This window comes from Gracilinanus agilis, chromosome 6, assembly GCF_016433145.1.
Source record: "Gracilinanus agilis isolate LMUSP501 chromosome 6, AgileGrace, whole genome shotgun sequence".
Taxonomy (NCBI): Eukaryota; Metazoa; Chordata; class Mammalia; order Didelphimorphia; family Didelphidae; genus Gracilinanus; species Gracilinanus agilis.
Window position 1 is genome coordinate 174852422 of NC_058135.1, and position 24079 is coordinate 174876500.

At 35.9% G+C, this 24079-nt stretch overlaps 1 protein-coding gene across 1 annotated transcript in view; it reads right to left on the bottom strand.

The window, feature by feature from the left end:
* Positions 1–2825: 2825 nt before the first annotated feature.
* Positions 2826–24079, bottom strand: part of NSUN7 (NOP2/Sun RNA methyltransferase family member 7) — a 100492-nt gene continuing 79238 nt past the window's right edge. Inside the window, exons 10-11 of the mRNA XM_044680566.1 lie at positions 5646–5769; positions 2826–3464 (exon numbers count right to left, since the gene is read on the bottom strand). Of these exons, the coding sequence (XP_044536501.1) occupies positions 2826–3464; positions 5646–5769 (763 nt within the window). The remainder of the gene's footprint in view (positions 3465–5645; positions 5770–24079) is intronic.

Below are 24079 nucleotides of genomic sequence, written 5' to 3' on the forward strand. Positions count from 1 at the left end.
AACCTGAGATTGTAGTCTTTTCTAAGCACTAAACAAGTGTAATTTTTTTGAAAAAACCATCTGATTTCTCACTTAGGTGATATCATACCATAACATGAAAGAACTAAGACACCCGGTTAATTAACTGGTCCCTTCCTATTAACCGGGACACTCATTAACACAATCTATTTGTCCTCTTCACACCTTTTCATATTTCTTTATCTTTATAACCAACAAATACTCATTCCACAAAATGTCCTCTGCAGATCTTCTGATTCCTAGTGCAACATATTATTTCAAGTTTGGCCTTAATATTCAGCTTTTTTTCTCAAGAATATTGAGATGTACTTCACTTCCCAAAAATGTAAGAAGAAAACTTGTACTTCACTTTCCAAAAGAAACTGGTTGTGGGTGACCAGCACTCTGTCACTTAAAATACTTTCACATTTAGCTTTTTTAAATAGTCTTGATTCAGGGACTGCAGAGAGAAAATCTGATGTAATATCAAATCCAGATTACAGACCACTCGATTAAAACTCTTTTATTTGAGGGATGTGGACACCTACATCACTCTGAAATTGAACATAGGAGTGCCCAAGGTTGAATGGCACAGGTCTCCTGAAGGTCCAAGAGATCTCACATAGATTGAGTGAAACTTCACAGTCTAAGAGTTGATAAAAATTCTGATAGTAATTAGCTCAAGATTCAGTGTCTCAATGTCTAAGCATCTAGCTTAGCCTCCAGGTAGGAAACACTTCTTAGTGGTATTTTCTTTTCTTTCATTTTTAAAAAGTATATCACTGCTTTATCATAAAAACCCTATCATATTCTTATTAAAAGTTTTACAGTAAAAAAAAAAGCTTGCAGGCTTAATTAGACAATTGTTTAATATAGAAAGTTCATATAATGCTAAATGTAAAGAGAAAAGTTTGAAATAACTTAGTGCAATGATTTATATATTATTCGAAATACTTAAAACAAATAGCTAAAAGTTCTAACAGAACTTCAAAAACCAGATGCAGTAGAGGTTGGGAAAAGGGCCCTAATTTTTTTTTCATCAGAGCAAGCAGACATACCGTCTTAGAACTACCAATGAAAATGGAATACTAGGGCCATGGGAAATAATGGGCTTTTTGCTGCCAAGATGAAACAAAATTTTTAAGTAAAATATGTTCATTGAGAATGCTAAACAAGTTCTAGGTTATGGGGGAGGATGAGCACATATGGTAGTTGGATAGACTCTGGTATTTGTGGTTCATGATTTATACATTCATGATGTTAAGGTAAAAGAATACCACTGTACTCCTTGACAAAATTTAAAAATCATAATTGGTACAAAAGAGCTCTTCCTTTGAAGATTCCAGATAACATACTGTTTTCCCATGTAAAAAAGAAGAGCCCTTTTTATTTCTTTTTTCACTAATATTTAACCTATGAAACAATGTAAACCTCCAACTAAAATAGAAAACAATTTATTAGTTAAAATGAAAAATCACAATTCCTTTTTTTCCAAATATATAGCTAAGATTTCATTTTTTTAACATATTTACATGCTACTACAATTATACCGTCTAAGGTATTTTAAAACTATAGTATCTATCCACCTGAATTAAATGTTTAGAAATGAGTAATTTACACAACACTGTTCAACACTACTGAACTCTGAGTATAGAACATCATTTAAATTCAGACTTTATGAAACTGTTTTTTGAACAGTATTTTTAAAAAAGCCACTAAAGTTGTAACTTGTTCTACTTACTGTCAAACAATTTCTGTTGCCATGATGAAAAAAGTCAGTAGATCCAGAATTGACAATCAAACTAATTCTTAGCGGGCATTCATCTTCTTAGAAGATGAATTGGCATTTAATATAATTAACAAAATGCTACATTTTTAGCAGATTGTGCAACAGAAATGATTTGCCAAAGTGTGATTACTGTTTTCAATTTGAAATGACTTGTAGCTTTTCACATTTCACCTGATCTCTTAAGTGGAACTAGGAATCTTTAGGGGTTTCTTCAACCACTGGTGTTACTTGGATCCAACGATTTTACATCTTCTTAGAATTGATCATAGTTAGGAGTAAACTTGCTTTCAGTCATTATTTAAAACAGCATTTGGCTTAAGTGGTCAAGAGAGCTATGCCTATTTTACCCTGCTCAGGACCCCTGGAAAGTTCACCTTATAAAAAGTATTTTTCACTGTGTAAAAGAACATCTGATTCTATATAGCCCACAGGGTGGTTGGAACCTCTTGTTTTTCCTGCATGTAATCATTCTCAATATCAGTACAAAGCGATCTCCCTAACTTTCAAACAATAGTTCAGCTTAAAGGCCGGACATGCTGTCTCGTAAAGTTACAGCAAGACGCAATGTATGCTGAATTAAGAATCTACATTTCATCTGAGAGGGCCGGCATCTTTCCTGTAACTGCTTCTATAACTGTCTTCTTAAAAGTTTAAGTTCTTAAATAAACTTGGTGGGTAGGATAAAAAAGAATTATCTTCAGGTAAGATACTACTTCTCAAGTTTCTTTTTAAAACTGATGTCCTAATGACCAAGTTACAGAAGTAATAAAACTCTAATAACTGATATCGAATCTACAACTGTTGCGTTCTAAGGAGATAAGCACTGAGTTACCCAGTTTGGTGAACTCTGCTTTGCTTAATTTCCTGGACTACATTATTGTGACTTATCTTAATTCGCTGACTGTAGCATCCCATTTAGATTTGGGCTAGAAGACCTAAAGGTTGAATATCTATCCTAGGATATTTAACCTTTAGAGAAGGATCAAATTTGATAGACAAATATTCTGCCCCCTGACCCCGGGAAAAAAACAGGTGATGATCAAAGCCATGGTTGAGAATGCCTCACTGCGGAGGAAGGTAAATTTTCTTTAGGTTTTTCTAATTTTTTGGCTGTTGCAGGTGTAACGAAGCTGCCGGTCTTGCCTCCAATCCAACGGTAATAGAAATGTGCCGGAATCTGGTTTTTGCTGATTTGGGCACCAGCGTATGGCATCATCACTGGAGGCAAAACAATCTCTACAGGTTTCAGCGCCACCATTTTTTCCTCGGGCCGTGGCCTCACCGTGCTCATCTGTCTCTCGGACATCTTGGACGTGGAAGGCATGTTCTTCATTAGTGTAGTTGGCACCAAAGCGTAGGAGGGCATCTTGACAGTTTTTTTCTGTACAGGAGGTGTAGTATTTGTTTGATTTGCATTTTTCGGCGGAACATACGCTTTGGTCGTTAATGTCTCCCCTGAACGATTAACTTGGGGTCTCAATTCTCGGTTCAGAAACTCTGCAATTTTTATTTGTGTACTCATGTTCTCATTAACAGAAGCTTTTGTCAGTGTTGTTTTGGATTTCTTTTTCTTCTTCTCCCTTTTTGAGGTTTTGGCTAGCTCAATACCATCTAGCAATCCTTTTGCTGCAGCACGTGCCAAAACGTCTTTGACAGACACTGTCTCCGATGGGTCCCGCTGAAATTTTAAAAGAAGTGGTCTATTAAATGGTGTTCGTCTAATATTTTAAATGTATCATTTCAGCAGCAATTTTAAAAATCAGTATCTTTATTATACTATACGGTCAAGAGAAGCAGATGAGTGGTACTTGATTGATTCTACCTATTCACAGCTCTTGCCTGAAGAGTATAATCCTCAGCAAGTGACTTGGACTCTGCTTGTGGGAGAACAACATTCCCATTTAATGCTGTGCTGCAAAATTTAATGAGTGGTGGGTAGCAGAGTGTTTTAGATCACTCATGAATAAAAAAGATTCATTGCAATGTAGCATTCCTCTTTTTCTGCTGGTATTTTGCTGTCTACAGCATACAGCTTTATTCATGGAGCTGTGAAGTTTCCCATATGTTTATAAAGCATATTGATTGTATTAAGAGAGCGGTATAGACTTTGTTTTATTAGAAAGCAGTACTAAACTAGGTCATCCACAAGATGTGGCCCATTAAAGGAAGGCAACATTGTTTAATAGAAAGAGAAGCAATCTGAGAATTAGAAGGCAGAACTAAATTCTACTCCTGGCTCCATCACTTACTGGCTCTCTAAACCGAAGTATCTTCATCTACTAAATGCTAGCTATCCCATATAAGACTATTTAAGATATTGTATACAAAATTATCGATAGTCATAAAAGCTCCTATTATTCAGACAGACACTAAAATCATAAAAGAAAATAATTGCAATGTTTTAGCTTATGGGAGGTTTAGTGGTGTGGCTATAAGATATTGTATTGACTACATGTCTAGCTTTCATGAAGATGATTTTTAATGTGAGAAGAAATGGACACTGAAACTTTTCAAGGTTAAAGGCAAACACCAAAAAGGGAAAAAAGTCATAAAGCTAAGAGATTCCCTAGACTATACTTTCTTTTCTACTTTGTTTTTTAAAAGACGAGTAGACTAGTGTAAAGTACATTTGACAAAATTTCTTTGGTAACTGGTTTTGGCCTTAAGGCCTCAAGACCTCCCCACACATTTGGATCCTCACTGAATATAAATGTACTACATCATTTAAGGGAAAGAAATGGCACCATCCTTGCCATAAAAGCATTTATACCCAAAAAGCCTGAGACATAACAGCAATAAGTAACACAAGGTAAATACAGGAAAGCTCAGTACTTCTAAAAGTGATCCATTCTTCTGTGTAGTGAGCATTCACAAGATGTACAAGTACTTTTATTGGGGCTCTCGGAGCAAGCAGAAGTTGAAAATGTGTGGAAAGCATGTCTGAATTCTACTTTGTAACACACCATTATTACCACTACACCGGCACCTTCTTCTGCTATCTTATTGGCCAAAGTCACTGAAGAACTCTAAAGAGACCCTTACACGGAGGCATTTACTATCATGCTTATAACTTCATTTTATTAAAACACAACAGCAAAATTCAGTCTAATACATTCATTGACTAACTGCTGTGTCCAAGATACATACTAAGCAACAGCCCTGAAAGTGAGAGGCAGCAGTGTGGTACAACAGAAAGCGCCCTGACCTGGTATTTCTACTTCCCAGGTGACCTTGGCCAAGCCTGGGGCTCCTCTCTAAACCTAGGACGATTGGCCTCATCTCTAAAACAGGGCTGTTCTTCTAAGTTCCCTTCCAGCTCTAGATCAATGACCCCAACAATAAAACACGGCCTCTGTCTTAGGAGTTAGAGTCTAGCAAAGATAAGTTTGTACACACATATAATACAAGCTCTAGAGTGGAAGTGTGAAGGGGAGATATAAATTATGCGATTTCTTAGGCTTTTGGGGTCTCTTTTGAGGAGAGGGATAAAAAAAGTCTTCATGGATGGATGAAATAGAATTTGAACTGACTCTTACGGGGCAGATAAAATAACTGACAGAAATGTAGGAAAGCATTAATTCTAAATACTAGCCACCACTTCAGCAAAGGTATGAAAGAGCAGGGAACATGCTGGGAATGATGGCCTGGGCCAGTATGTATGGAGCCAAACTTAATCCTAATTCTAAAAGTCAATCATTCCTGATAACTCTCAGAAAAAGGCCTGGAAGACCAAGGGAAAAAAGAATACAACTGTTAGTCAACACAAAAATGTAGGTATACTTGATGCATGAAAGCTTAATTTAGTTGCTGGGGAAAACTTGCACAGGAGCATGTGGGTTGGAGTCTTTTTGAGACTTACCTCTCTTGTTAGGACAGCAAGGAAACAACCATTGGTAATTTCAGATGGTTCTACTTTGAAAAATTTATCAGTAGATGATTGGATTTCTTTTACAGAACATAGTGGAAGTACAGGAGGACTGAGCCTGCAGTAGATTAACAAAAACAGTCTGTAGTCAGGAGAACTTGAAATTTGAGAAGGAAATTAATATGCTGTCAATAAGAGCAATACAGCCACTACATTTTTTAAAACCCTAACACTTCCATCTTAGAATCACCACTGTATACTGGTTCCAAGACAGAAGAGTGGTAAGGACTAGGCACTGGGGGTCAAGTGACTTGCCCAGGGTCATATAGCTAGGAAGTATCTGGGGCTAGATTGAACCCAGGACCTCCTGTTTCCAGGCCTCTCTCCATCCACTGAGCCACCCAGCTTCCCCTGCCGTTGTATTTTAACACTTTACTCGTACCTTTCCTCAATGGGAGCTGATATGAAACCCAGTTATCCCTTTTTTTGCAAATGAGGCTCACAAAGCCTAGCCTGTGGTCACAAAGTAAATTATCAGGGTGAACCAAAATTTAAGCCCAAGTCTTCTGCCCCAACAGTTATTCATCTATAATATGCTACTCTCAAATAAATTTCCAATGTAAAATAAAAATAATTCCATTATTCTTTGCTAATCAAGCAAAAAAAGTCATCTAAAAATTCCTACATGTTAAAAACAGCTTTGTAAATGTATATCATACTATACAATATTTATGTAGTTTTTCATATCTAAATATTAAATTTACCTTTTCTTTTGCAAAATAATTACCAGAGGCAAATACAAGGAACTAACTTATAGAAGAATATACTTGAGTTCCAGCCTTCCTTTCCAGTCTCATTTTCCAAGTTCATGCTCCCAAAGTCAAAAGTGGTTATAAATACAACTCTTCTACAATATTAGTCTTTTAAATAAAAAAGTGATCCTCTCAATTGATATGTGAGTGTTCACCATGTGCTTTTCTGCATGGGGTTTTACATAAAAATGCAAATACTGAAGTTGGAATAAACACTAGGAAGCATGGTCTTGGGTCCAATTCAGGTCCCACCACTGACACGTACTGGCTGTAGGCCTGGGCTTAGGCCACTGATGGTGAACCTTTTAGAGACTGAATGCCCAAACTGCACCCTCACGTCACATGTGAGCCCTTCCCCTCTCCCAACCTTGCCCCAGACAGGGGAGGGAAGAAGTGTTCCCATTGGGCTGCTGGGCAGAGGGGCGGGTCATGTGAAAAATGTCCTCAGATACATTGGAGAGGGGGAGGGGCACAGCCCCCTCCAGCACACATGCCATAAGTTCTTCAACAGCTTAGTCTACCAGTGCTCCTGGCAACTCTCTAAAATTGTACTGCTCGGGAGGTCCTAGGTCCAAATCTGGCCTCAGACACTTCCTAGCTGTGTGACCCTGGGCAAGTCACTTGACCCCCATTGCCCACCCTTACCACTCTTCTGCCTTGGAGCCAATACACAGTATTGATTCCAAGACAGAAGGTAAGGGTTTTAAAAATAAATAAATAAATAAGTAAGTAAGTAAATAAGTAAATAAATAAATAAAGTAAAATTGTACTGCTTACTGTCTGCTAATCTGCCTTGGCAAAGAGAGCTTCCTTGCCACATGCTGAAATCACTGGGCCGTTTTTTTAAAAAAGAATAATACTTCCAAATAAAAGCTTCAATTTTTCATTTTTATTACCTTCTTTAATATAAAAATGCATCATTTGTCAAGATAATTACTGTAGTGTACCTGCCTTTAGAATTAGAATATTTAATAAGTTTAATTTAATGGGCTTAAATCTAGAATTTAGAATTTAGAAATAATAAGTTAATAAGACTGATAAATCAAAGCAAGTAATCTTTTGATGGAATCAGAATTTTAGTGCAAATACTTTTGTATGTTAACTTTTCAAAATCTAAGTAAATTCCAAACTTGTGTTCAATTTCTGGCTGTAGACCCACTTTCTCCAGCCCATGTTGACCTCTTTGTCCTAGAACCTACTATAGCTTTATCTCCTATTGGCTATGTCCTACTATATAATAATACATTGTCTTGATAACATGGTATAAGGGAAAAGCACTGTACTTTCAGCACAGCACAGCAGTAGTCAGGGAAACCTTATTTCTAGTGCCAACTCTACTATTAATTAGTTGTGTGAAACTAGCAAACATAGCTAACCTTGTATAAACAATTTAACCTCTCTTCTTTAAGGGGCTTTTGAAGTACATCATTAATATGTTCATTGTTTCATGTATTCTTTCTTTTAATTTTTAAAATTTTAATAACAAATTTCTACATGTGTTTTCCCAAAGTTATATGATCCAAATTGTCTCCATCTCTTCTTCCCTCACCTCTCCTGGAGCTGGCAAGCAATTCAATCTGGGTTATATATGTATTATCACACAAAACATGTTTCCATATTATTCATTTTTGTAAGTGAATAATCTTACAAAACCCAAACTCTATATTTCTATTCCAAAGGTTCTTTCCCTAGATGGTAAAAGCAATGTTTTCATAAGTCCCTTAGAATTGTCCTGGATCATTGTATTGCTGTTAGTAGCAAAGTGTATCATATTTGATTGTCCCACAATATATCAGTTACTATGTACAATGTTCTCCTGGCCCTGCTTATTTCACTCTGCATCAGTTCATGTAGATCTTTCCAGTTCTTTCTGAAATCATCCTGTTCATCATTCCTTACAGCACAATTCCATTCACCATCATATACTACAATTTGTTCAGCCATTCCCCAACTGAGGGACATCCCTTTTCTTTCCAATTCTTTGCCACCACAAAGAGAACAGCTATAAATATTTTTGTATAAACAAGTCCTTTCTCATTTTTTATCTCTTTGGGATATAGATCCAATAGTGGTATTAATAGATGAAAAGGTAATTGCCCTCCAGAATGGCTGGATCAGTTCACAACTCCATCAGAAATGTATATGTCCCAATTCTGCCACATTCCCTCCAACATTTATCATTTTCCTTTACTATCATATTGGTCAATCTGCAGGTGTGAGGTGGAACCTTAGAGTTGTTTTAATTTGCATTTCTCCAAGAGTGATTTAGAACATTTTTTCATATGATTATTGATGCTTTGATTTCTTCACCTGAAAACTGCCTTTGACCTTTTATGAATTGGGGAATGACTTGGAATCTTATAAATTTGACTTAGTTCTTTATATATTTGAGAAATGAAACTTATCAGAGAAATTTGTTGTAAAAAAATTTCCCTCAATTTGTTGCTTCCCTTCTAATCTTGGTTGCATTAGTTTTGTTTGTACAGAAACTTTTTAATTTAATATAATCAAACTTATTCATTATACAGCTTGCAATATTCTCTGTCTCTTGTTTGGTCATAAATTCTTCCCTTCTTCATTGATATGACAGGTAAACTATCCTATGTTCCCCTAATTTACTTATAATATTCTTTATGTTTAAATCATATACACATTTTGACCTTATCTTGGTATAGTGTGTGAGATATTGATCTAAACTTAATTTTTGCCATACTATTTTCCAATTTTCCCAGTAGTTTTCATCAACTATTGAATTCTTATCCCAAAACCTGGGATCTTTGGGTATCAAACAACAGATTGCTGAGGTCATTTACTCCTACTCTATTTCATTCATCCACCCTTCTATTTTTTTAGACTGTACCAGATTGTTTTGATGATTACTGCTTTATTGTTCAGTTTAAGATCTAATACCACTAGGCCACTATCCTTCACATTTTTTTAATTAGTTCCCTTGATATTCTTGATCTTTTGTTCTTCCAGATGAATTTTGTTATTATTTTTCTAGTCCTATAAAATAGTTTTTTGGTAGTTTGGTATGGCACTAAATAAGTAAACAAATTTAGGTAGGATTGTCATTTTTGTTACATTAGCTTGGCCTACCCATGAGCAATTAATATTTTTCAAGTGTTTAGATCTAACTATTTGTGTGAAGTGTTTTGTAATTGCTTTCATACAATTCCTGTGTTTGTCTTGGCAAATAGATTCTGAAATATTTTATACTGTTCTAGAGTAATTTTAAATGGAGTTTCTCTTTATACTTCTTGCTGCTGAGTTTTGTTGGAAATAATATAGAAATGCTGATGACTTATGTGAGTGTATTATGTATCCTGCAATTGCTAAAATTATTATTTCAATTAGTTTTTTAGTTGATTTTCTAGGATTCTCAAAAGTATTGCATCATATCATCTGCAAAGAGTGATAGTTTAGTTTCATGCATTTCTTGTATCTCCTGTGAAACTATTTGTTCACTGAGCGCGGAGAGAAACCATCTTCTACTGGATTTTTATCAAAGCATTTAGAATAATGTATATTTGTGTAGCAGACATGCTTAATAGATAATTATTGAATTAAATTATATCTAACCTGTCAGTCAAGAAACAAAGATGTTTTAATACAGAAAGAATTTAGTCTACCCCTTGGTTAGGATTTCAATCAAAGTCCTCTTTATCATCTTAGATATCGTTATCCTCTTATCCTCACCTCCTCAAAATCTGGCTTTTCCTTCATATTTTCCTTCACTTTACCTCCTTACCCAGTTTTAATTGTATCAGTCACTTCAATCTGCTTCTTCTATTCCTACACCTGAAACTGCCTAATAACTGATGAAGGAATTTATGAAATTGTGCTGAGTGTGCTACAAATTTATGTTACCTAATTTCACCTCTGTCTTCACAGAAACATTCATCCCTTAATGTTATTTCCACAGAAGATTTGTTCCAAACCATTTTTTCCTCAAGCCTCCTGACTCTCAGCATTGACCTGGCCTCACATCACTAAGAAGATTGAGGTCAGCCAACTTGAATTCCCTCAGAGACTCTGGGACATTTCTCTAACCCAATCAGTGTCCCCATTGATATATGCCTCACTCCAGACTCAGAAAAGGAGGTGGCCTTTCTCTTTACTAAGCTATTCCCCTTCACTATACTCTTGATCTCATCTCTTCTCTGATCTTGCTCCAACACTTCTTCCCTTTTTTTTCTTGTATTTCCTTACTCACTTTCTCCCTTACTATCATTACTTCTACTTAGTCTATAAACATGTTCAGTTATCTCTGATCCTAAAAAATCTCATCTCTTGATCATGTTATCCTCTTCAACCTATTGTCTGATCTTATGCTCCTAGCTACTAAAATTTCAGGAAAAAGAAGAGTCTCTATTTGCTGCCTCTACTTTCTCTCCAGCGTTAATGTTTTATTATCTGGTTTCCAATTCTCATTTTACTGAAGTGGTTTTCTCAATGGACCTCTCATCACAAAATCAGATATTTTCTGTTCACATTTCTTGACTTCTCTGCAGCTTTTAACACTGTGGACCATTCAACACTTGTTGATATCCTCTCCTCCAATGATTTCTGGGAAGAAAGCACACTCCTATATCATCCTCTACAACTCTTAATAGATTTTTTTCCTTTCTTTTTCCCCCATCAAATGTGTTTCACCTGTAAAGTTTAGCTATCTTCTCTTTCTTGGTAATCTCATCTAGTTTCCATGGTTTGCTAATCTCTATTCAAAGCTCAAATTCTGAATTTCAGCTCTCTGATTTCACTATCTGTATAAGCCAATAAAACCTCAAACTTACCATATACAAAATTTGCGTCTTCATCTTCCTTCCAAACCCTTTCTTCCCTCACTTTCTTTTTCTGTTGATACTATCACCATCATGCTCATATATGATGTAACTTTTGACTCTTCCCTTTCCTTTACCCCCCTAATTGCTGAATCTTAGCTATTTTATTTCCGTGCTATTTCTTACATCCATTTTAACATTTCCATTTTTCCACTTCAATAAGTTCACCTCCTAATTTCTTGTCACCTCTAGTCTATTCCCTCTCTGATCCATTCTTCACACATCCATTCTTAAGTAACCTTTATACTGTGCCAGGTGGCTAGGTGGCACCATAGTGTATAGAGTGCCAGGTCTACAATTGGGAAGACTCATCTTCAAATCTGTGTGACTTACTAGGCTGTGTGACCCTGGGCAAGTTACTTAACCCTATTTGCCTCAGTTTCTTCATCTGTAAAATTAACTAGAGAAGGAAATGGCAAATCATTTCAGTATCTTTGCCAAGAAAACCCCAAATGGGATAACAAAGAATCAGACACAACTGTAATGAATGAACAACATAACATACTACTCAATTATGTTATTCCACTGCTCAAAAAGCCTATAGTCATTGCTCATTGCTACCATCTAAATTATACATTTATGATCCTGTCATTCAAGATGTCTCAGTCTACCTTTATGCTTTTTCTTCATACAATTCTGCTTTTTGGCCAAATTGAACTACTCATTCCCCAAGTTTCATCCTATGCTTTTCCATTTTTATGTCTTCCTTGGAATGAATTTATATCTCCTCCACCCTCACCATGTATTCCCACTGAAGCCTTTCCCTTTCCTTTAGACTGAACTCAGCCGTCTCTATGAGCCTTTCTTGACCCTTTCCAATCCATATCACTAGAAGAAAGTATAGCCTCCTTCAGATTTCTCACAGCTTTTGCCTAGAGGTCTTCTTTACCTCTTTGTGGCAATACAATTATATATGTGCATATCTTTCCCTACCCCCTCCCCTAGACCTATCAGATTATAAAATCCCTAAAAGTAGGACCCTTTTATCCCCAGTGCCTCACATGGTGCCTTGCACAAAGAAGATGCTTACTGAATTAAGTTAAATTGGATGTAGTCCTATCTCTCACCCTGAAAAGGAATCCTCTCTACAAAAATCTCCCTAACAATCCCTAACAAAGTGGTTAAATTGTCATTTATGTTGATACAAAACAACTACTATGTATCAACATTAATTTGTTCTTCAAAAAAAATACAATCAGCTTGGTACAACATGCCCACTGTGATACTACCAACCTACTCACTGCCTTTCAGAAAGTCTTCTGTTGAAATTAGATAACCTCCTATTTGTTGGACAGAGACAACTGGTGGCACAAGGCATAAAGTGGTGGCCCTAGTTAGGAGGACCATTTAAATCTGGCCTCAGCCATGCTACCTGCATAATAATGGGCAAGTCACTTGACTTTTGTTTGCCTCTGTTTCCTCAGCTGGAAAATAGGAATAACAATAAAATCTACCTCATGGTTGTTGTGAGGATCAAATGAGATAGTATTTGTAACAAGCACTTTCTACAGGGCCTGGCACACAGTTGGCACAATGTAAATGCATATTCCCTTTCTCTCACCCTGGCTAGCACCTTGGTTATGGTCCTCTTGGTGCTCATGTAGATCTCTAAATTACAAAAACTGATGTATAATATGTGTAGGATTCAAAAGCACAGAATAGAATTCTGCCTTGCAATCAGCTAAAAGTGTTAAACCTACTCAATAAGTGTGTATTGGCTCAATTAGTTTACTATATAAGCATTAATAATGAAAAGATTGTTATATATTTTATATATTAAAGGAAAAAAGAAATCAGTTTAAATATTTTTGCAACATATGTTATTATAGTTACAACTGTAATAGACCAGATCTAAAGATGTCAAATCACATTTCAATATCTACCAACATATACAATGAAAAACTTGGTAACAAAAAGGTTTTCAACTCCAAGTTTATGATATTTTGAATAATACTAAATACAATTTAACTCTAGTAGAACCAAAGAATTTGGCTCTCTTCTAAGATCATTATAATAGAACTTGGCTTATTGCAAAAGAATTTGGAATCCTGTCATACCTCAAACCAAAAGAGGTGGTAAAAATCCTAGGACTAACGATTCCCAAATTCACACTCCAGAACAACATGCTAGGCTTCTGATGATAAACCTAAGGTTCTTGAACATGTTCCCTATAACCTATACTCAAAACTCAGATATACTTGAATATAAATATATTGACAAGTCTGTTGGTCTATGAATTATCTATTTATAGCATCTTACCTAGAAAAAAATTGTGATTAAATTAGAAAAGTAATTCTTGTGTTTTCATTAAAATTCTCTTTTGGGGATCAGGTTTCCCAACAAAATGAAATCTAATTTTATTCAAGCAATTACCTTTGCTTATTAACTGCAGCTATTCATTTTGCTAAAAGATAATGCTCATGCATTCCTAGGGGGAAATAAAACCAATAATTAGATGTGTTTTAAGTTTCTGACCCAGATCAAGTGAATAAGTAACAAATGAGCTCACAGACCAATACGCAAATCAAGAAAGACAAAATGACAAAAGCAAAGGATACTTGCATTATAAGTCATCATTAAAAATGGTGGGGGGCTGGAGATGGTTATGCATGTATTTGGCATTTAGTGAATGTTGAATAGCAAGAAAAAAATATAGACTATAGGAATGAAGATAAAAATAAAAGAATGATATTCTAATTTCCTTAAAAACACTATAGACGTAAGCACTATATTAGTTCTAATTTGATGTATTCCACCTGAACTCTGGGCTGCCTACACCATCTGGAAGTACAGGAATATTGTTTGACTCGAGCATATCCAGACCCTGAGACTAGTAATATGAATAAATTAAAAAAAATGCCAAACTCAATGAAGAAATGCCATCAACTGAGAGATGATAAAAGGAGTAAATGCATTCCAGAAGAAATTCCAGAAGAAAATAGTAATTCTACATCAAGTCTAAATAGAGACTCAGAAAAAAATATATCATAGCCGAAACGATTTTAAGCTTGAGTGCCTAGGAAAAATTAAATGAGACACAAAATGGAATAGCTATGATAGAAAGAACAAGAAGGAAATCTTTCCAAAGAACTGAATGTCTTGAAAAATCAGAATGTTTCAAGCAGAAATTTACCCAATGAGAAAAAAATAAATAATAGAACCAAAAGTTAAAGAAAAAACAACAGAAGAAAATATGAGCTATATACTATCAAAAACAATTGACCTGGAAAACAGGTTAAGGAAAGATAATTTAAGAATCATTGCACTAAGAGTAAATTGAATATAGTATTATAAGAAATCATAACTTAAAACTGGCCTAGATTTCTTAGATTCATAGGACAAAGCAAAAACAGAAAGAATCCACTGGTTACCTCCTGAAATTCCAAAGTAAAAACTCCCATGAACATAACATCAAAAATCCAGAGCCTTAGGGTCAAAGAAAAAAAACTGAAGATAGTCAAAAAGAAAGGTTTTGAAAAAGGAACCACTATTAGGAACATGATAAAACTCAGTGACTGCCACTACAAAGAAGAGAATTTAGAATGACTATTCCAAAAGGCAAAAGATAAAGGTTCACAACAAAGAATGACCTACCTGACAACATTGCATATAATACTATGAGAGAAAAAGGACCTTTAAAGAAACAGGATTTCCAGTCATTACAGATGAAAAGGCCAGAACTAAGTGGATATTCTGAAATGGAAACACGAGAGTCAAGAAAAACACAGAAAGTCACAAACATTTAATTGGAAGAGATTATATGGGATTTAATTGTTTACAAGCTAATAGGAGGAATAAAAAAATTCTCAGAATTCTATTAGCTTTCAAGGGTCACATAGAAAAAAATAAGACAAGGTCTAGAGGGGTTTTTTCCTATTTTGATGGTCTTAGAAGAAGGCATGAGTTGGAGCTTGGAGGCCTATACTAAGAAGAAAAAGAATTAGAAAGGAAGAAAAATCACTATCACTTTTTCACATAATAGAAGTGTAAAGAGTGAAGAGTCTTCAAACATGAGATGGGGGAGGGGGAGGTAGAATTAGCATTATATGATCCTCACTTGCATCTGAATTGGATAGATGGAGCTGGAAAACTAGGACACAGAGATATTATAGTAGAGGAATATATTAAAATCAACAGAGATATTAGCAGAAAGGCAGGATAGGTAAGGAAATACTCATAAACAAAACAACATAAACATCAGAGGAGGATTATAAAGGAATAATTAAAAGGAAATTAAGGGAAAAAAAACTATGATGGGGTAGTGTAAAAGGAAGAGAAAAGGGGCAACAGACAGAAGCAGATCCAGTCATAGATCACAAATGTTAGGCAAACTCCCTCTCTTTTACTACCTTCTTAATTGTAATGAGGAACTTGGGGTCAAAGAGAGAGAAAAGTCCAAGGGGGAGAATATCAAAGAAAATCCACAATTAATAATCTTGAAAGTAAATGGGATGAACTTACCTACAGAACAGAAAAGTATAATAAAATGGATTAGAAAGAAGAATCCAATAGTATATGAGTTTACAAGAAATGCACTTGAAATAAAGGCTCACAGAGTTCAAAGGAGATGCAAGAACAGAATTTCTTTTGCTTCTGCTGAAATTTAAAACAAAACAAAACAAAACAAACAAAAAACAGATGAAGCAATCATAATTCCAGATAAGGATATAATAAACATAGACAAGATAAAAAGAAAAGCCAGGAAATCACAATACGCTTCAAGGCTTCACATGTATAATGAATCAATAACACAGCATTTAAATACTTAACAGAAAAGTTAATGAATTTGTAGAAACAGATACAAATAAACTAGAGAAACAAGAAAAAAGTTAAGAACCTGAATAAAATTTTGGAAATTGTAAAGATCTCTTTCAGTTTTTATTATTACTGGTTTTTTTACTTCTTACTTTTTTATTTATTTATTTATTTTTATTGTTATTCTTTATTATTGAAAGGTAACAGAAAGGAGTTTAAATACTTGTCAGCTATTTATTTACAAAAACTATTTGTGTATTTGGGGGAAATCAATAGAAAAGACAGATAATACTAGACACATCATTTACTATTCAAAATCCAATTAAAAAATAAAGAACCTTTGAAGAAAGAATTAAAAGTTAATTGAAGTACAACTAATTTAATCATAAAGAACTGATGAATCAAATGAAAAAATAATAGGAAAATGGACAATTTCGTCAAATAAGATTGATCATTATGAAAGACCATATCAAAATGTAAGGAAAAAATTTTATCTCTCAATACTTTCATCCAAAAAAAAAGAGAGAGAGAGAGAAAGAGAGAGAAAGAGCAAATCAATGAATTGAGCTTAAAACTGAAAAAAAACTTGCCCAACAAATCAATTATCTCCAAATTAAACAACAACAAAGGCATTTTAGAGATTAAAGAAATTGTATTGATCAAGATAAACAAAACTTGAGAGAAAAAAACATGCCCTACTGAATTGCAAAATAAAACTAAGCACTGTTTTTATTTTCATAAAAACAATTTAAAAAACCATTTTTTTTATCCTGGGACTCCATTCTAGGAGCATAGGGCCACAACCAGTAGGCAGTGGGTCACACTGTCGCTCAGGGTCACCCAGCTGGGAAGTGTCTGAGCCCGGATTTGAACCTAGGACCTTTCGTCTCTAGGCCTGGCTCTCAATCCACTGAGCTAGCCCAGCTGCCCCTACTTAAGGTTGCAGTTTCTTTAGCAGATGTAGTTTTTACAGGGTGGGGTTGCTAGCCCCACGCCCAACCCTCCTCCTTTTTCATCTGGGCTAGGGACCGTCCTTGGCCCAGGAGTAGTAAGGGTGGGCAATAGGGGTCAAGTGACTTGCCCAAGGTCACACAGCTGGAAGTGTCCGAGGCCAGACTTGAACCTAGGACCTCCAGTCTCTAGGCCTGGCTCTCAATGCACTGAGCCACCCAGCTAAAGTATAAAAAATACTTTAAAAAATATCTAAGACAGTGGTTCCCAAACTTTTTTTGGCCTATTGCCCCCTTTCCAGAAAAAATATTACTTAGCTCCCTGGAAATTAATTTTCTTTAATTTTAATAGCAATTAATAGGAAACACAAATGCACCTGTGGCCATCACCACCCTCCTGGATCGCTGCAGCACCCACCAGAGGGTGGTAGTGCCCACTTTGGGAATCACTGATCTAAGGTAATTAAAAGAGAAAATAACTCAATATCAGAAAAAAGAAACTGAATCTGTCATAAATGACCTGTGAAAGAAAGAAACAACAATAAGATTTACAAATGAATCAAACATCCAAAGAACAATTGCAATATTATATATACTATTTGTAAAAATAGGAAAAGAGACCCTTTACAGTCTCTTGGGTACTGTTATAAGGAAATAAGGAAAGAACAGGAGCAAGATCTGCTGAAAAGGAAGAAGCAGGAAGATTTCAGAATTCTAGGGAAGTGACATGGCTTCTTCTAAGAGACAGTTGAAGTAGTAGATTGAGTGTGTCTCATCTCCTTGGGTGGACCTTGTGAGAATGGCTATTCTCCATCTCCTGTGGCTGTCCTTCTGATCCACCTTACCAACAACTTGTTCCTGTGTTCTTATGTATCCTGTTGTTGCTGACTGAGAGACATTCCAATAGAGCTGATTGAGAAACCTAAAGCCATCTGTCAGTGAAAACTTTTCCCTGAGTCCTATTCCTGCTTAACTTCCAACCTTACCACCTCTATCACCATCTAAGGGGGGATTTGGGTTAGTGAAGTGTATTTATTGTAGGAACTGGGACTTTTAGGTAGAGAGGTAAATGACAGTGCATACCATCTTTCTGAAAATGACAACTAGATTTGGTGGGGAGGTTTATTTATATTCTTTATATAGATCATCCCAATTCCCTTCCCTTCTTTCCCTTCCTTTAAATAAACCATGTTTAATAGCATTTGGTATCCTGTAAGTTTTATGCTGTTGCTCTTCCCAAACCCTAAGATCCTGCTGATACTGGTCCTAAACAAATATTCATTGACCTACTAAAATCCCCATTATCACCCAGGTATCTTTTAGATACTTAATTCATTTGGCTGAGCCAGGCAGATCAAATCTTGATTGGTTTGGGCAAGGCTAAAAGGGATTTTTACTATAAACTGGGTGTCAGTGGGTTAGCTGGCAGATGGCAGCCTTGAAATTCAATTAGACCTATCTGTCAAAAGCCAACAAGGCTTGTGCTACAGTAGGCAGCTGTCCAAGGTACTGAAGTCCACCAGTGAGGTTGATTGGCACCTGGCTGTTAAGGGAAGTGTTAAAGGGTCACTTTTGTCCAAGTGCTGAAACCAAGTACCATCTTTGGTTGAAAAAAAATTTTTTTCTCTCAAGGTTGCAACTAATTTTACACAACCAATTTTATACTCAATTTTGTTTTTACATTATTCCTGTATGGTGGTCAATATGATACAAGGGATAATGCAGATGTTGTATAATGCCTTATTATGTATTCCATATTGGTTATTTACTGCTTTTCCAGACTATTGTTATGTATTATTGGGTTGTGACTATTTGAAATCTCTTATGAAACTGATGATACAACAGATCTATTCTTATGTGCCTATTGTGTTTATGAGTTTGGCTATTGTTTATAAATATAGGTGGCTGATTATGTTAACTCTGTATAAGATCAAAGCTGTTATTAAGTGGATGTTTAGAGACTTCTCTGAGTTAAAGCAGATGATGGTAATGATGCAGGCAAAGATAGATTTAATGGAGAAGTGTTTTCAAGAAAATCTGGTAAATGGAAAAATTAATGGTTGTGATATAATGTATGTAACTATGCTTAATGGTGCAAATGATGAGGGAAGTGATGTAAAGACTAAAGTACCAAGTAGCCTAGAAAGGGAAACTAAGGAATTGAACAAAAATCCTGCTACTTTGTTTCCACTGAGTGATACACCATTTATTTCTCCTGGTGGGGTATTACATCTAAAATCCCACAAGCAATTTTCTGCATCAGAATTAGATGACATAAAATGTAGAACACCAAGGTTTTTTGATGAGCTGAACAAGGTCATCTGAGAATTTAAAAGAGTGGTCAAGATATATGATCTGGATTATGTGGACTTTTTTCTCCTGATGGAGGAATTACTAACAAAATGTGAAAGGAATCAGTTCATAGAGGAGACTAGGAACAATTCTCCATTAACCCCATGGCCAGAGCACTATAATGAACTAGACCGGAACTCAATGCTTAACTATAGAAATTTGAAGCAGGCTATAAAATCATTTATTGAAGTTATGGAGAGGAATTCCCATTATAAGGGCAGAATGAATTAAGGCAACCTTTTAGAATGTTGAGAAGCTGGCTTGATTGACATAGACTGTTGGTTGGAGGAGAGCAAGGCATCATGGGAAGGAAAGGACCTGAACTAGATGCTTTTGATCTAGGATCTCAGAGGAGAGAGGAGAGTAGCTCACCCAGTAACCAATCAAGAGCCGACCCAAAAGGTTTCTTAGACAACCATACCCCAAAGCCTGATGTTCCTGTCAGTTTCTACAATCAACTTAAAGAGATTGAGGTCTCTTTATCCCTGAGGGTTCTGGGGACGCTGAGACCCTCATAGTGGACCTTGAAGATTCTTAACCCATACATGCCTTACATAAAGACCCTACCATTTTTCCAGTAGTATAGATTATTGATAGAATAAGAATTAGGGGAAGGGAAGGTGACTCTCTGGTTTCAGTCATTTGGCTGGCCAGGGGGAAGGACCTTGTGGGATTTAGATTTTAGGGCTTCCTGATTACCTCCATCATCTCCCAACCTTCAATTACTTTGATCTATCATAATAAATATCAATTTGCAGTCAGATAAAGGGAGATTTATTTCAAGGGACATAGAGGGAGAAAAGGTCTGAGAATTAGCTACTTAGGTCAGACTCCATTTCTAAGCAGGACCCCCTGCGGTACCATTTTTACCCAATCGGGAGGCTTTTGCCTGAAGAGGGTGTGGGCTTACCAAACCAGGGATACTATCAACATTACCAACTAGGAAAGCCTTCCCTCAAGCTATCAGTGCTGGCTCATTCTCTGATTAGCCATCTTTACAGAGAATTTCCCTCCTTGTCTCAGTAATATTAATATATATAGAGAGAGGGAGCTGACAGATATTCACATTCAAGTCTGTCTTCCCTTTACCATCAAAATACTCTCTGAATATATCAGTTATTACACAGTCGACCAGATGCATGGTCTAGATTTGAAAAAGTTAAGCAAAATTTTGATGACACTCCAGCTAGTTTTTTGGATTGCCTAACTGAGGCTGCTGAGTTACAACTGGGATTGGATGTGCTAGCAGAGGAAACCATAGTCCACATCAAAAGGCTATTTGTCAACAATGCCTGTGCAGCTGTAAAGAAAATGTTTTAATTAAATTGTCCAACCTGGGAATTGATGAGCCTAGAGGAGCTTAAAAGAAAGGCAACCTATGTTTATGATGCAGATAAAGATAAGAGTAATGAGGATAAGGATACAATCATTGAAGACTTAAGGAGACAATTAAAAGAGGCCAATGGTAGAGCTAAGGACAGTGAAATAAAAGAGGTGAAAGCAGTGGCAGCTTTAAGATCAGTGCAACCTAGGAACCAGCATGTGCCTACGGAAAGGAGATCTGGACCTCAGAGATGTTATCTCCACAACAAAATTGTACATTTTGTGAGAGATTGTGGGACAATTCTCAAGATAGCTAAATAGGAGCAATGGGTATAATAGACAATATAATAATGGATGGAGACAGTAATGGATGGATTAATGGCAATAAATTATCAAAGGCAGAATAATGTAAATAGTTGTCCTAATGCTTGTTGCCAAGGAGCTCAAGCACCTGATCTTAATATAATGCAGGAGGGGGTACGATCAAGATCAAGACCAAAATATAGTCAACTGGTTAGTGGTCAGAAGGGTGATCAGAACAAATGGGGCATGTTCATTATGAAGGTGTACCCAAAGTTCTCAAGTGTTGGGTGAATCAATGGAAAATGGATTTAAGGTTAATGGGATTGAATGTAATGAGGATAAAGTTAATGAATCTGTAAATAATGTAATTGAAACAGGATAATGTAATTAATATTAATGAATGTGAGGAAAAGGAAAATTGTGAAGTAAAAATAATTGAAAATTCCAATGACTATATAAAAATGGAAAATAATGAAGAATGTAAAGTGGATAAGGAAAATGTGATTGTAAATGAGAACAATGATACTAAGGTAGAGGTTAAAGGGACCAATGAGAGTAGTCGTAAATCTGATGAAGGTGTTTAAAGATGTAAAATCCTGGGAATATCATGCAATTCAAGCAGGTGTGTATTTGGATGGACAGTAAATGACTGAGCTTTGTACTGATGTTATTGTGTTAGCTCCAGTGTTGGAGACATTCCAACCATCAAATAGCACAGAACTACATGTTATTGGAGGCCAGATCTATGATCTTCTGGTTGATACTGGAACCAGTAAATCAGTTTTGCAAAGTTTTCTTGAAAATTGTAGAGCTCTTGGTACAATGGAAGTAGGTACTACTGGAAAACCTGAAAGAGTAGCAAAACTACAACCTAAAATGATTACTTTAGGTCTATTATCTGTGGAGCATACATTTCTTTGTATGCCAGAATGCCCAATGAATACCTTGGGTAGAGATTTATTATGTAAACTGAGGGTGACAAACCAATGTACTTAAACTGGTGATATTTCTTTTACATCTACCAGAAGAATCTCTGAAAGCCTTTCCCATGCTGTTCTTAGATTCACTGAGTACAGAGGGTGACTTAAGTTTCAGTTTATCCAATACCTGAGGATATCCCTAAGGATCTTTAGTCAAAGTCTTCTACAGATGTGGGTTTATTGAAATCAGCTACTCTACTCAGGGTGAGGACTAAGGGAGGACCTGTTCCTTGTGTACCTCAATATCCTTTGACTAAAGAAGTAATCGAAGGTATAAATCCAATTATAGAATCCCTAATCCAACGAGGGATTATCATACTTTGCTTCTCAGAATTTAATACACCAATTCTTCCCATTAAAAAGCCAAAGTTGGATGAGAATGGCAGACCTGTATATTATTTTATTCAGGATTTAAGAGCTGTCAATGATTATATGATCAAAACTTATCCTGTTGTTCCAAGTCCAGCTGCTATAATTTCTTCCATTCCAAGCCAGGTAAGATATTTTGCTGTCATAGATTTATGCTCAGCTGTTTTCTCAATTCCTATTCATGAGGATTCTCAAAAGATCTTTGCTTTTAAATGGAAAAAGACATAGTAGATCTGGACTCATCTACCTCAAGGGTTCACAAATTCACCAACCCAATTTTCGCAAGCCAAGAAATCTTAGAAGTATAAAATTCAAGGAGAGTAAATTGGTGCATTTTGTGGACGATATTCTTCTTGCGTCCCCAAATGCAAAAGTGTGTCTTAGAGATAGCAAGATTTTTTAATAGAATTGTATGTGTGGGCATAAGATCTCCAAGGCAAAATTACAGTGGGTTTTTCCTAGAGTGCAATATCTAGGTTTTGTGTTATCAGTGGGTTCAAGGAATATTTACATAGAAAAGAATAGCTGATATAAAGAAACTGACTGCTCCAAAGACCAAAAAGCCACTCAGAACTGTTCTTGGAACAACTGGGTTCTGTATACAATGGATACCTGGGTATAGTGAAATAACAAAATGTCTTACAGATTTGACCAGGAACACAGAACCTGAACCTCTGAAACTTAGGCCTGAACATTTGCAAGCCTTAACTAAGCTTAAAGAAGCCATTTTATCTGCTCCAGCTTTGGGTATCCCAGACTATTCCAAACCATTCCAATTGTTTGTAAGTAATACCAAGGGAATTGCTTCTGGAATACTGACACAGACTTTGAGACAAAGTTATTGTCCAATTGGATACTATAGTTGTCAGTTTGATTAAATAGCTGCAGGTACTGTACCTTGTCTAAAGGGGATAGCTGCTGCTGCTGTATTAGTCCAGAAGTCAGCAGATTTAGTTTTGGGATGTCCTTTGATGATATATTATTCACATCAAATAGAAGCACTAATGAGGAAATTTCATACTCAAGCATATTCAGATCAAAGAATTACTATGTATGAAATTATTCTCCAGGATAGTGAGAACCTCTAGCTGAGGAGGTATAGTGTATTCAATCCAGCTATGCTTCTTCCTGATTTACTAAAGAACAGTGAATCATTACATGAGTGTATGGAAGTATTAGATCTAGTAGATATGCCTAGGATGGATTTGAAAGACACTCCTATTGAAAATCCAGACTTGGTATTATTCACTGATGGTTCTTCATATTTGTGTAATGAAATTCATTGTACTGGTCCTGCAGTGGTCACAGTATTTGAGACCCTGTGGTATTGCTCATTACCTAGTAATCTTAGTGTTCTAGCTGATGGTAAAAGTGCTAATATCTATACAAACTCTCGGTATGCATTTTCAGCATGTCATACAGCAGGAAAGATCTGGAAACAGTGAGGTTTTATTACTGCATCAGGAAAACCAATTGCACATGCAGAAATAATAACTGAGTTGTTGGATGCTATCCAGAAACCAAAACAGCTAGCAGTATCCCATTGCAGAAGTCATACTTGTGATAGAAACTCAGTTTCTAAGGGAAATCATAGAGTTGATGTAACTGCAAAGTATGCAGCCCAAAATGCTCCAGTGTCAACTACTGAGTCTGATAATTTAGAAAAAGCTTATGAGTCTCAGAGATTCAAAAATGGAAGGATGAGTTTAGAGCAAGGAAAGAATATGGTATATGGGTTGC